The 13,209-nt window shown below is 39.8% G+C and overlaps 1 protein-coding gene across 1 annotated transcript in view; it reads left to right on the top strand.

Annotated features, from left to right (window-relative positions):
* LOC127227087 (USP6 N-terminal-like protein) overlaps positions 1 to 13,209 on the top strand; it is a gene marked incomplete at its 3' end in the record, with an annotated part of 112,350 nt that overhangs the window by 85,697 nt on the left and 13,444 nt on the right. The window contains 1 exon segment of the mRNA XM_051191362.1: positions 7,433 to 7,513. Within this exon segment, the coding sequence (XP_051047319.1) occupies positions 7,433 to 7,513 (81 nt within the window).

The raw sequence follows: 13,209 nt of genomic DNA, 5'->3' as shown, positions 1-13,209 counted from the left end.
TCCTCCCTCCCTCTCTTTCTCCCTCTCTCTCTTCCCCTCTTCTTCCCTCTGCACCTTCCTCCCTCCCTTCCTTGCACCTTTCCTCCTTCCTTCCCTTTCACTTCCCCCTTCCCTCCTAACCCCCTCCCTCCCTGTCTCCTAACCCCCTCCCTCCCTCCTAACTCCCTCCCTCTCTCAGTCTCATGAAACCCATACTTAGGGTTTGAGTTTTTATCTTTTCTTATCCTAGCAATATTGGTCCTCAGATCTGCCTTGTAGACAAATGTGCCCATCACAGTGAGCAGGTGTCCTTCTTCCAAACTCTAGACCACTGTTTTCTGAGTTGTCCTTGACTTCTCTCAGATCCCCATCTCCTCTCCCATCCAATGCTGGGTACTCTGCCACCCAGGTCTATTAAGAATTTGTTGACTTCATTTCTACTTCTGCTACCCTGGTGTACTATAACTTTTCTTTTGGAGCTTCTGGTCTTCCTACTTCAGTCCTTGTCCCTTTCTCTCACAGTCTTCTCTTCACAATTAGAATGGTCCTGTTAAAATGAGTTAAAATCATGCTACTTTTAGAGCCTCAGCGTGTCTTCCCTGTCTATCCATAATGAAGTGTCTTCCCTATCTATCCATAATGAAGCACAGTTCTAAGAATGACCCTCAAGGTGTTGCCCTTTGCTACCTTCTTTTATTCAGCTGCTGGCTCCCTAGTGTCCTGAGTGTGGGTGGGCCAGAGTTCCTCTTCAAGGCTTTCCCACTGGCTTCTTCCTCTTGTGGAGTGTTTCACTGTCCTATGTCATAGCAGCTACAAGGCTCTGCCCTTTTAGTTCCTTTAAGAATTTACTCTAGTGTCACTTAGAGAGTATGACTGTTCATGGTCATCTAAGCTAAAGTTGGGAACTTCTCTCCCCAGTGTTAATTATGGTCTTTGTTTGTTTGTTTGTTTTGTTTTGTTTTGTTTTTCTGTGTTGTATATGACAGAATTTATGTGTTAGATATTTTGAAAATTTCTTACTTTGTCTGTTTCTTCTACTGGGTTGTAATCTATATGAGTCACATACCATTTTTATAACATTAAATATATTTACTTAAAAGCTGCCAGAGAGTCTGCAGATGTTGCAGTGTCCTGAACTTGAAAGATTAGGGAGAAAAGAATTGAAATTTTTGTTTGTTTTTAAACAAAGGCTAGGTTGATTTGGCAAAATAAAAATATGTTAATTCAGCAGTATAGACTTCTCTTTCCAACCCCTCCACCACTATTTGTAATTTTTTGGTCAAGAAATCTTGGAGTTCACGTCAGTAATTAGGTAAGTCAAGAAATGTGCCAGTAAGAAGAGATTTAAGGCAAATTAGCTTAAAATTAAGTTTGTTTAATTTTTTTACATGACTGAGCTGTATAGTAAGACTCTTACCCAATACAAGTATGTATATAACTAATTAACTTCCCATTTAAAGTCTTAATAGGAACCACTAAAAAGTAATCCGTGTATGCCTTAATGATTAATTTAAAATTTCAAGCATGGTGGCATATGCCTTTAATCTCAGCACTCAGGAGGCAAAGACAGGTAGAGCTCTATAGTTTGAGACCAGCCTGGTTTTCATAGAGAGTTAGGGGTACACTATGAAATCCTCCCTACTATTTTTTTCAAAACTCATTCAAATGAGAACATATTTGTATATTTACTTGTCCGTCCTGTACTGGGGTAAGAGGGTTCTGGGGTAGGTGAGGTGATTTCTTCCTTAGAAGAAATCAGGTTGCACTTGTTTATCTTATGACCTGCTTTGAAGTTTTCTATGTTTATTTTTCATGAATACACCCATGTATGCTTGCATATGTGCGCACACACATTTGTGTGTGTAGTCACAGCATACATGTGGGAGTTAGTACTCTCCTTCAACCTGGTGGATACTGGAAATTCAGCTCAGGTTGTCAGGCTTGACAGCAGGTGGCTCTGACTCTTCTGTTAAGTCATTTCACCAGGGCCATGGCCTGCTTTATATGTAATAACATAATATTGTAATGCAGTAACCAATTATAATATATTAGTAATATATTAATAATTATACATAATTTTATGAACTAAAGCTTGAACACATGCAAAGTAAGGTTAGATACTAGCATTGTGTAGCGTATGCCTGTATGTAGTGGCCAAGCTCTACCATTGTAGACAGGTAATAAAAATTAATCTGTATTTTTCATTTCAATGATTGGCTTGCTGAAGTCTATACTCTGTAAAGCTTGCAGCTGAAGCTGTGCTTCTTGGTGCTTAGGACTATTGTAGAAGGCCTTTCTCCATTTAAGAGAGGGACAGTAGTCCTCCCTCATAAGAGGATTAATGTGGTGTTTGCAAAATGATTTGGGTTCCCCAAACAGGCACTTATACAAATAAATGAACGCACTTATTATACTTACCCTGTAGAGAACAATATTAATAATAGATTGTATTATTTCCTTGAGTTTATTGATGTTTTTAATAAGGAGGAAAGGTTTTTATAAAACTATGAATTTTCATAGATAAAGCCCCCAAAATGTAGTACAGTATTCTGTATAAGATATAAAATATGAGAGCCTTTTATTTTTAAATTTTTTATTTTATTTATTATACATGTGCACATACATGCATATATGCACATGTACCACTGTGGGCATGTATAGGTCAGAGGACAACTTTTGATTCTCAGCATCTATCATGTGAGTCCTGAAGATTGAGCTTGAGTTCTCAGGCTTAGTGGTAGGCAAGTGTTTTACCCTGAACCATCTTAACAGCTCCCTCATTATTTCTTGTAAAATGTACACCTTCATTTTACATAGCATTAAGTCTTAATGATAAGGGACTGTACTTTCCAATGGCAAGGTGTCCTGTACTTCCTATCCTCTTCTGACCTCTGCTGGTGAGATCTAAGCATGGGTGACTCTCAGCAACTTTACTCACATGTCCCTATTGTGTGACATGTGGCAGAAACCAAACTTTGTACTCATCTCATCATTTACATTATATGGAACACCTTATGTGTTTTTGAGTTTCTCCCTGTATGTAAGCAGTTCTTCCAGTGGAGAGTTGTTACAGACCTGCAGCTCAGTTCTCATCAGACTGCTCCCTTGTTAATGCAGATCGTGAGCCCAGAGGATTTTAACCTATGGTGCACAATTCAGAGATTCACATGACCTGCTGCTTGGGTTTGCTAGAGCAGCTCATGGAACATTAAGTTCTGTGCTTACTTAGACCCATTTACTAAAGAAAATCCTCTCAGGAATGGCCGGATGGAACATGAATGGGGGTGAGGAATAGAGGTACAAAGCTTCCATGCCCTCTGTGAGTATGAGATCCTACTGAGAATGCCAGGTAATCACCAACCTGGAAGCCAATGCCCCATAGCTGAGGGATAGTAATGAAGGTGTATGACAGAGCTATAGTCAGTGTGTGAAGCCTGGGTTCAATCCCAGCTCTCTCTCTCTCTCTCTCTCTCTCTCTCTCTCTCTCTCTCTCTCTCTCACACACACACACACACACCAAACTAACTACCATTTGGGAGACCAATAGAAAATTTAGTGTATAGACTGAGATGATCATGATTGAATTTGAAATTTTTTGGATATAAGAATGATGCAGTGGTTAGGATAAATGTTTCTGTTTAGCCAGGCAGTGGTGGCACACACCTTTAATCCCAGTACTTGGGAGGCAGAGGCAGAGGCAGAGGCAGACGCAGGCTGATCTCTGAGAATTTGAGACCAGCTTGGTATATAGAGCCAGTTTCAGGACAGCTTGGGCTGTTACACAGAGAAAAACTGTCTCAGGGGCGAGGTGGGGTGGGGTAGGGTGGGGTGGTGGTGGTGTGTGCTTAAATGGCTGCATCCTTGGAAATACTTCATATGAAATATGTAGATATGATATGCTCATGTCTGTGATTTTTTTTCTAGTGGGTTTGTCACAACCCCTTCCCCAAAATACATAAGTGAAATCTGGCAAAAGATTAATACTTGTTAGATTTCCATGAAGCATACAGAAACATATGGTGTGGCTTTTCTTTTATTTCATGTAGGTTTGAAATACTTCAAAACGAAAATTAAGAAAAGGCAACTCTACTTCTTATCGCACTTTGGAAACTATCTGCCAACACATAGAATGACACACTTTCAACCATAGTACTACATGGGGTTATTGTAATTTCTTGTGGTTCTTTCTGTATCACATGGTGAGGCTTCTACCTGAGGGAACAGTTCATATTCATACTCTTTCCACTCCACTTGAGAGTCACAGGACGTTATTAACTATTTCACATTGCTGCCTATGCCCTGTCTGTTGTAAACTGTTAGGATATTATTTTAAACTCTTATACAACTGCTGTTTTAGGTAACAAAATTAAAGGATAGACATATGCTTTGGTCTCCATGGTCAAGCAGTTAATACTTTAATAATAATAATGTGATTTGAGTACTTAGGCAGCTGGAGTACATGTGTTGACTGCAAAATAATTGTAGTAGTTCCCATTCTGTAGAACAGAGAACCAAGGGAAAGAAGAATCAAGTGTTTGACCCAAGGGAAACAGATAGGAAGAGGCAGAACTCTGACTAAGCTGGGCCTTGGTCCATGTCACGAAATCTGAGGGAATAGTTGAATTAGCTTGAATGGAGGCATTTCGGAGAAGCTTCAGACCTTGGACATTTGAACTGCCAGTTGAGTGATGTATAGTTACTTTTCCCATTGCTTTTTAACATACCTGACAGAAGCAAATAAGGAAAGACTTGTTTTTATCAGTTTGAGGTGCAGTCCATCATGGCAGGGAAGTCATGGTGACAGAAGTGTGAACATCTGGCCACAAGGCAGTCACAGGAAAACAGATGAGTCCTGGGGCTCAGATCACTTTCTCCTCATTTTATTCAGGTTCAGACACCAATCAGCCTCAGCTAACTCAGTTTAGAAACTCCCTCCCAGGTGTACTCAGAGTGTTGTCACCCTTCCTGCAAATTGACAGTAAGCATGAGCCATCACAGGTAGTGAGGAAAAGCACCACTCGCGGACAAACGGCAGATCTTGGTCAGAGAGGCATGGCAGTGTTGGGAATAGCCAACAGATTTGAGTTGAAAGTGTCTGTTAAAATCTCAGGTAGAAATCCTGACACACTGTTGGTAGTCTGCTTTTATTTTTGTATAGATGAATCTGTGACTCATTGGTACTCTAACCTGCTTTCTAGGGCTCTTAAGTTCACAGTTGTCATATGTGGTTTTGGTTACTTCTTCAAAATAATTGTTAAAACAGGGAGCTTCCATATACTTGGAAAGAAAGTAGGTTTTAACCGTGAATTACTGACTGAACTGGAGAGGGACACTTTATGCGTTCAAGTCTGGGGTAGTGAAATGATAGTATTGCAGAGTCAGTACTTAACTGATATGGAAGTCTAAACTCTTACACTAGGAAATTATCCAAGTTTTAGTTTTTTATATGTATAGAAGAAAGAAAAACAATCGCTTCTCGGCCTTTTGGCGAAGATCAACTGTAGAAGAAAGAAAAACTTATTTAATGTAATGATTCTTAAAATGTTATGTGTATATATGTTTCATTCTTGCAGGATACAGAGCATTTAAACTACTCTAATATATGACAAACATTAATATATGAAAGTGTGTCTTTAAAAAAAAGAATGACTATTCCCTGAAGTAATTTATTGGTAATTCATAGAAATGAAAGTGAAAATTATCAAGAGATAACTATGTGTGGGCTGTGTGTGTCCTGTTCTTATGCTGACTTGGATGATTTGGTTGTTTTCATATTGATGGAGAAGGTGACTGTGCTTTAAGAAGTCAAAGGAGGGAATGTGGAAAAACCGCACAGCAAATGGCAGCTTAGATCACTCTCTCCTTCAGTTTGGCCTTCTCTGAAGTCACATTTAGCGAAACATTAATTAGATTTCAGTGCCCCACTGAGTTTTAAAATTAAACATATTTCTGGAACCATCTGCATCATTTTATCACTAATAATATAATAAAGACTGTGTTTAGCCTTTTGAAAAATGGGAATTAACATTCTTTTGCTCACAAGTGATCATCTTTTATTATAAAAAATAAGAACTTTTAAGAGTTAGAAAGTAATTACAGAGCTTTACGAATATACCTGAAGGTAAATTCAATAAAAAACATTCTCATAGGTGAGGATCTTTTCTTAAATTCAGGATTTTCCTTGGGGATTTTTCCTTTACATCTAAAATTATTGGTGGTGGGTGTATGCCATCTGCCAGCATACTGCCTGCCTGTGTGAGGCTGGAGTGAAGCCAGTCAGTAAGGAGCCATAATTTTCATTCAGGAAGGAAGGCAGGATGGCTGAAAACAGAAGAGAGGTGACTACTGGGCACAAGGAGAGTGCACCTGCCTGCTCTGAATGTCCCTGCCCTTGTTAGACTTGTCCCTTAAGCCCTTTGTATGTGCTTCCTCAGTGACAGACCTGCCTCATGAGACTAAAGGGAGCATACTGCCTTGAAGTACGAGATGAACCTGAAAAACTGTTCCCTTTCTTGGGTAGTTTTCTCTTTTCGCTGCTTGTTATCGCACATTTATTATGCTCTCAGGCCTAAACACTTGGCCTCTAGAAACCCCAAAGAGAGGAGCAAAGCCGTTTCTGTGTTAACTTGCTTCAGTGCTCAGCCCTGCTGCAGGGCTCAGGCTTGACGCACGAGACTTTTAGTTCATTCACCATGGCACCTGTTTCCTTCCTAAAACTCTGGAACGTCAGTCAGCTCCATAGGGCACTGAATGGTATCCCACATCACATCACATAAATCCCACAATAATCTTTCAGCTCCTCATGTAGGATGGGTTTTTCTGTGTGATATTGCCACTAGCCTTATGTCAGACCCCCCTGCCACAGGGTTGTGTCTCCTTTGTCAGCACATGAGGAGTCTCGGGTGACAACTATGACTCATTGTTGTTTATTATTTCTCTAGCATGTTGCTAGTTATATGTTAATCACATGGTAACTAAATTGAATTCTTTAAAAAAATGGACTTAGCCATCAAAACCATGAATGTTCTAGAATTGAGGAAAATGAGATAAAAGAAAATTGAAATTTGTAGTTGTTTTTTGTTGCTTTGCAAAATACTTCAAATTTTCCTTAAAAAAACAAAAAAACTTTGTATTAGTATACATAGGATTTTTTGTGATTTTTAAAGCATTAGAAAAGACAAGCAAGCCCTTTACTGTGTCTTCTCATTCATATCAAGTATCACGTATGATCCCTAACTTCTGCTTTCGGCTGCTGTTGATGTATCACATTATTCCACTTAGAAGCAAGTTAGGAAGGGTATTTGATCTTTGATCTCTGGAATAGTGCAATTTCAAGTCAAAAAGATCAAAAAGCTTTTTTTTTTTTTTTTTTTTTTTTTTTTGCTTTTGTTATGTTGTGATTTGTAAGTAAAGAGTGTCAAACAAACGATGTTATATTTGAATTTTATTTTAGCAAAAGCAACTGGAAATTGAGAGAACTACCAAATGGCTGAAAATGCTGAAAGGATGGGAAAAATACAAGAACACTGAGAAGGTAACCTAAAATAATGTTATTTCCCTTTGAAGCTGTTCAAATTCATTGTGGATTTTCGCAATAACTGCTTTCTTTCAGTTATTCCAATGTTTACATTCATACTCACTTTTGAAATTTTAGTTTAATGAAGCAGAATGCTTTTTTTTTTTTAAATGAATCTTCACGTTGGAAATAACCGAATCCTCAGGTCAGAGTGGTTCCAGCAGTCAGAGCTGTGCTGGATGTCCAGACGTCAAGTGTAATTGGGTTTAACTGCTCGGTTGCTGTGCCTCAGTTTTTTCCGCCTCCACTCTAGCTTCCCTTTGGGGTCAGAATCATTGCTGTAGTTCCAGGCTTCATGTCCATATCACATTGCTCAGGAAAAGAAGGAGATGGCCTCTGAAGACTTTTCTGGAAACAGGAGCAATGTCCTTCCCAATAGCTTCTAGAAATCCTCACACTGCTCTGCCTTGAGTTTGTGCTGTTTTAAACTCAAGTCCCTTAAGATCACTCCCAGTCCTTGGCTGCTGAGATAGCTCAGCAAATAAAGAAGCTTGTGCAGGCCTGATGACTACAGTTTGATCCCCAAAACCCATATAAATAAAGTAGTCCTCAGACTGCCATAGGAGTACTATAACATGGTTTTCAAAGTTTTGCTTGAAAGACCGAATGTCATCAGTACAGCACAGTACCAACGGTTTCCCTCCAAGTCTGAGCCTCAGTATATTTGTTGTGAGAAAATGCCTGCCAAATATGGCCCAGACTCCAAACAGCCATAGAACTTTGGTAAGTTAGCTGTTCTTTCAAGTATGATGGCATTCTGTGGTGCAAATTGTCATTCAAACATCTTCAGAAGTACTTTTTCTGAGGTAACCATCATATCTGAGTGGTACAAGCTCCAGAAGGACTTCCAGGTTCATCAGTCAGCATACCACTGCAACCTGTGCCCAGAATTTAAGAGTTAATTCAGTTGGTACTTTCTTTCTTTTTTATTTATTTATTTTTATTTATTTTTTTATTATTTTATTTTACGTGTCGGTCCCAGTTCCCTCTCCCTCCCTCCTTCCCTTCCTCCCTCTTACCCTCTCCCTGCTCACATGCACCCTGACCCCCCTTTCCACATGTAGGGCTGTGCCATCCAGGTGGGGTCATGTAAATCTGTCAGGTCATTTGAAGTAGGGACTAGGACTTCTCTCCTGTCTTTAGGTTAAGGGAGTATCCCTCCATGGGGGATGTGTCCGCAAGGTCCTTTTGTATACCAGGAATATATCCTGGTTCCACTTAACTAAACACTGAGTTGAACTAGAATCCAGATGCAGAAAGAAAGAACAAAACCAGGTTGCAGAAACACATGGAGACAGCTGACCTGAACAAGGAAGAGCTAACCCCCCGCGCCCCCCCCCCACACACACACAACTAATAGCTGGGAATCCAGCGTGGGACTGACTTGGAAATGGGTCTCAGAAGGACTGAGCAGTCTAAGGGACCTCATTTGGTACTTTCTGTGCTGTATCTGGAACAGTCTTACATGAAACTGACCTTCCGGTATTTCAGATTATATGTTGTTGTTTTGGTTTGTGCCTAGTGATAGTACCTTTATTACCACCACTTTCTCCCATCAGTACAAAGGTCTTAGTGAAAATGGAAAGAGACATTGTGTTCATATTTTGAAAATGGTTTTGGTCTGGTGCTTGCAAACCCCTGATAGCTCACTGCAGTTCCTCTGCAGTGTAATAGTGCTCATTTTAAAAAAGGATGGGGGTCTGATGGGCTAACACAGGAAAACTAGCATCAGCCTGGCCTACAGACTGCACCCAGTAAATGCTAGCTACTTGTGCACAGTTTTTAAAGGGGAGGACACCCTATAGCAAACACAGCTAAACTAATTTACAGTCTTTCCCCTTCTATTTCCATACTCTTTAAATTTTTTAAACTACGTGTGTGTGTGTGTGTGTGTGTGTGTGTGTGTGTGTGTGTGTGTGTGTGTGTGTGTTTTGGAGGTCAGAGGACAACTTTCTGAAGTCAGTTTTCTTCTGCCATGTGTGGGCTCTGGATTTTGTAGTTTTTTTTTTTTTTTTCAAGCTTGGCTACAGCATCTTTACCTGCTGAGCCATCTCACTGGCTTGTATTTCTTTATACTTTTCATGTATGTATGTATGTGTATGTATATGTATATGTGTATGTATATGTATACACACACACACGTATAAATAAAAATTTGTATGTCAACATAACAAGAATATTGAGCATCAGTTCCCTGGGTTTTAATAGGTCTGAGGTAGAAACAGCTACAGGTTAAGATAAAGCTAGACATAATAATTTTGGTTTAAACTCCAGCTTGACATTTATAAACTGTATGATCTTGGGGAAGATATTTAACCATTTTCTGTTCCAGCAAGGTTACCTGGACAAGGGGCCCGCTTTTAGAGCTGTTACAAGGATTAATTAAGCTACCTTAGTACAGCATAGGAAGTGCTGCTTGTTAGCCCAGGAGAGGCTGTTTCAGGGTTAGGTAAGGTTTCTGTATTATAGGACTCTACAGTTGTTAATGTGGACTGTGACGTGCCATTATAGGAAACTTATTCACTGTGGAGATCTCTTGTTTATGGGGTATCTCACAGAGCTAATAACTTTATTTTAAAGTTAAATTCTTACTATTTTATTTTATACTGAAGTGAGTTTGTTTTATGTTGTTGAGTCTTTGTTTTAGCACTGGGTTTAGAACTCAAGATATCTTTAAAAGGAATCACTTCAAAGTGGGAAATTAGGTGCATCTCTGTGCTCTTGTTTAATAGCACAGCACCCTCACATCAGCTTGCAGCTGACAGCTCCTTTTCCTTGGTGGAAAGATTGCTCAAGCGATGATGACAGGATGAATTTCGAAGCATTGCACCTATACTTTGGTTTCACATTCAGTCTAATAAAGTATCTGTAGAATTATATGGCTTTATTCTTCTCTGGTATACATGTATCTGTTGGAAGTAAGGAAGTCTCTGTATAAATGAGTACTTCTGTGAGGCTATTACTGTGACAGCAACTCCAGCTAATGCAGCTCCCATTAAGAGGGGTTTTAGCAGAACTATTTCTTTGATGTATAATTTTAAAGCACTCTCCCCTAACTATAGTGTAGAATCATTTGATGATATATGTGGTCCAATTTGATGTGAAACAGAGTGTACCTTCTAAAAGAATTACCACCTTCAATTCTTACCTTGTTTTAAATTACACTGATGTAAAAAGGTAACCTTGTATTTTTGTGTCTTCCAAAGGGAGGGAGGAATGTTTTCAGAGTCCCTGCTTACATAGTAATAATGCAGAGGACTCAGTGTCTTGAAATACAAACATGGCTCTAGCGAAGAATATTTGGAGTTTTAGAGCTGAGCTTTCATGAAAGCTTCTGTGAGGGTGGTGTTGACTGTGTTCGCACAGTGGCAGCCTGCCTCCTGGGATGGGGCTTTGTTTGTTTCCTTGAAGGTGTGAGATGTATGCTTACATCACAGGCATCACAGGGTTGTCATAGAAATAGATAGTAAAGCTATGCTGATCAACAGATGGAAACTGCACTGTGGGCTGGTCAGTAAACTGTACTTTTATGAACCTAATGTTTTACAAAATTTCTAAAACTTCAATGATAATTGATAAGATGAAAGGAAACGTGCAGCCATAGCAAGTCAGTCATAAAGTGGTCAAGCATGGTCACCCCTCAGCATCTGAGGGGTTATTCCAGGACCCTTGTGGTTCCAGAGTCCCCAGACATTCTAGTCTTTCATATCAAAAGGTGTGGTGTTTGTGAGTAACCGGTGCCCAGCTTCTTTCCTCTCCAGGCCAAGTGTACATGTGGTGTGAATATTTACTAGACAGCACTGGCAAGAAAGCAATTTGAGGCATTTGTAAAACAGCTTTTTCCTGAGTAATTTTGACTTGTGATTAAATCTAGAGATATAGAACTGTGAGTCTGGAGGGCAAAAGTGTATGTGAAAATCAATAAGTGTAATTAAAAATTCTTATTTTCAGAACATCTTTATTATTTTTCTGTTATATGTTTAGTTTGCATACTTGGTTGGATGCCAGAGACAATCACTTTTATATTCCTTTTAAGTTCAGATATGTTGTGTTTTAATGTTATCTACTCTTGAATCTTAGAACATTTTTCTGTCACTTTTCCATATATTTCAATAACTAGCTGACAAAACAGTGTGTGTGGTCATGGAAGGATGACCTTTGAAATGTAAAACCCATAATATTTATTTATGTATGTATGCTTACACACATGTGTGAGTATGCTTGTGGGAAAGGGCAGAGGTTGACACCAGGTATCTTCCTCTGTCTCCTCCACCTTTGTGCATGTATGTAATGGGGATGTTGTACATGAGTATGTGCATGTATGTGCTGGGGGCTCACATCAGGACTCTGGTGTTTTGCTCTACCTCTCTCTTATTCTTTTAAGCATGATCTCTCACTGAACCTGGAATTTACCATTTCAGCTAGGCTGCCTAACAGTGAGCTTCCTGTTACCATAACAGCTGGCCTGTTACCATACCCTTACCACAATGCTGGCATTGTAGGTATACACAACCATGTCCAGAATTTTTTACATGGGTGCTAGAGATTTGAACCTTGGTCCTCATGTTTGCATATAAAGTCCTCTTTCCCCAAGGAGGAGCTAATGAGCCCCCAGACTGATAGCTGGGAAGCCAGCATGGGACTGACTCAGGCCCCCTGAATTATGGGTCTCAGCCAGAAGGACTGAGCAGTCTAAGGGACCTCAGACAATGGAACCAGGATGTATCCCTGGTGCACAAAAGGACTTTGCGAACACATCCCCCCATGGAGGGATGACTGCCTTAACCTAGAGACAGGAGAGAAGCCCTAGTCCCTACTTCGCATGACCTGTCAGATCTACATGACCCCAACTGGATGCATTCCCCTACATATGGAATTGGGGTGGGAGATGGGAGGGGAGGGTGGTTAGGGTGCATGTGAGAGGGCAGAGAGGGTAAAAAGGAGGGAGGGAGAGGGAACTGGGATCGACATGTAAAATAATAAATTAAATTAAAAAATAATAAAAAAATAAAGTCCTCTTTCCCACAGAGCCACCTTTCCATTGTCAAGGTAGCCTCAAGTCAAGGGTTTTCATTTTTGTTGTTGTTGTTGTTGCTGTCATTTGTTCTACTCATACTAGGAATTTAACTTAGGCAGGCACTCCACCACTGAGCTACAGCCCCAGCCCTCGCCTTATTTTTGTTCCAGGCTCACCACCCCTGCCTAAAGTTTAGCTAGAGTGGTTAGCCAACAACCCTAGGGGTTCTCCTTTCTGCTTCTCCATCGCTGGGATTATAGGCACACATTGCTGCACTGGGCTTTTACATAGGGGCGGAACATCTGAACTCTCGTCCTCCTAATTTATGCTTCGACCTCTTTATTTACTGGATCCTTCTTCTCTTAAATAATTGGTAACTTTGTAGGCTTGTCATTAGACAAGTATTGATGTTCTTTATGATTTACTTCCCATGTGCAGTTACGGCATAAATAATTTTCTATATGTAGTAAATGCTTAGTGAGAGGTAGGGTTAGTTGGTATTGTGGATGAGTATAGTGACAACATGTCAGTATTTCTTTTTCATTCATGTTAACATTTAGCTCTGGGGTGGCCTGGTGACCATTTAATTTTTATTTCTTCCTGGAGTTTTTCTACTTTTTTTCTCTAAATTTAACCA

The sequence above is a fragment of the Phodopus roborovskii genome, unplaced genomic scaffold (assembly GCF_943737965.1).
Source record: "Phodopus roborovskii unplaced genomic scaffold, PHOROB, whole genome shotgun sequence".
NCBI lineage: Eukaryota > Metazoa > Chordata > Mammalia > Rodentia > Cricetidae > Phodopus > Phodopus roborovskii.
This window is presented reverse-complemented; position numbering and strand designations above follow the sequence as displayed.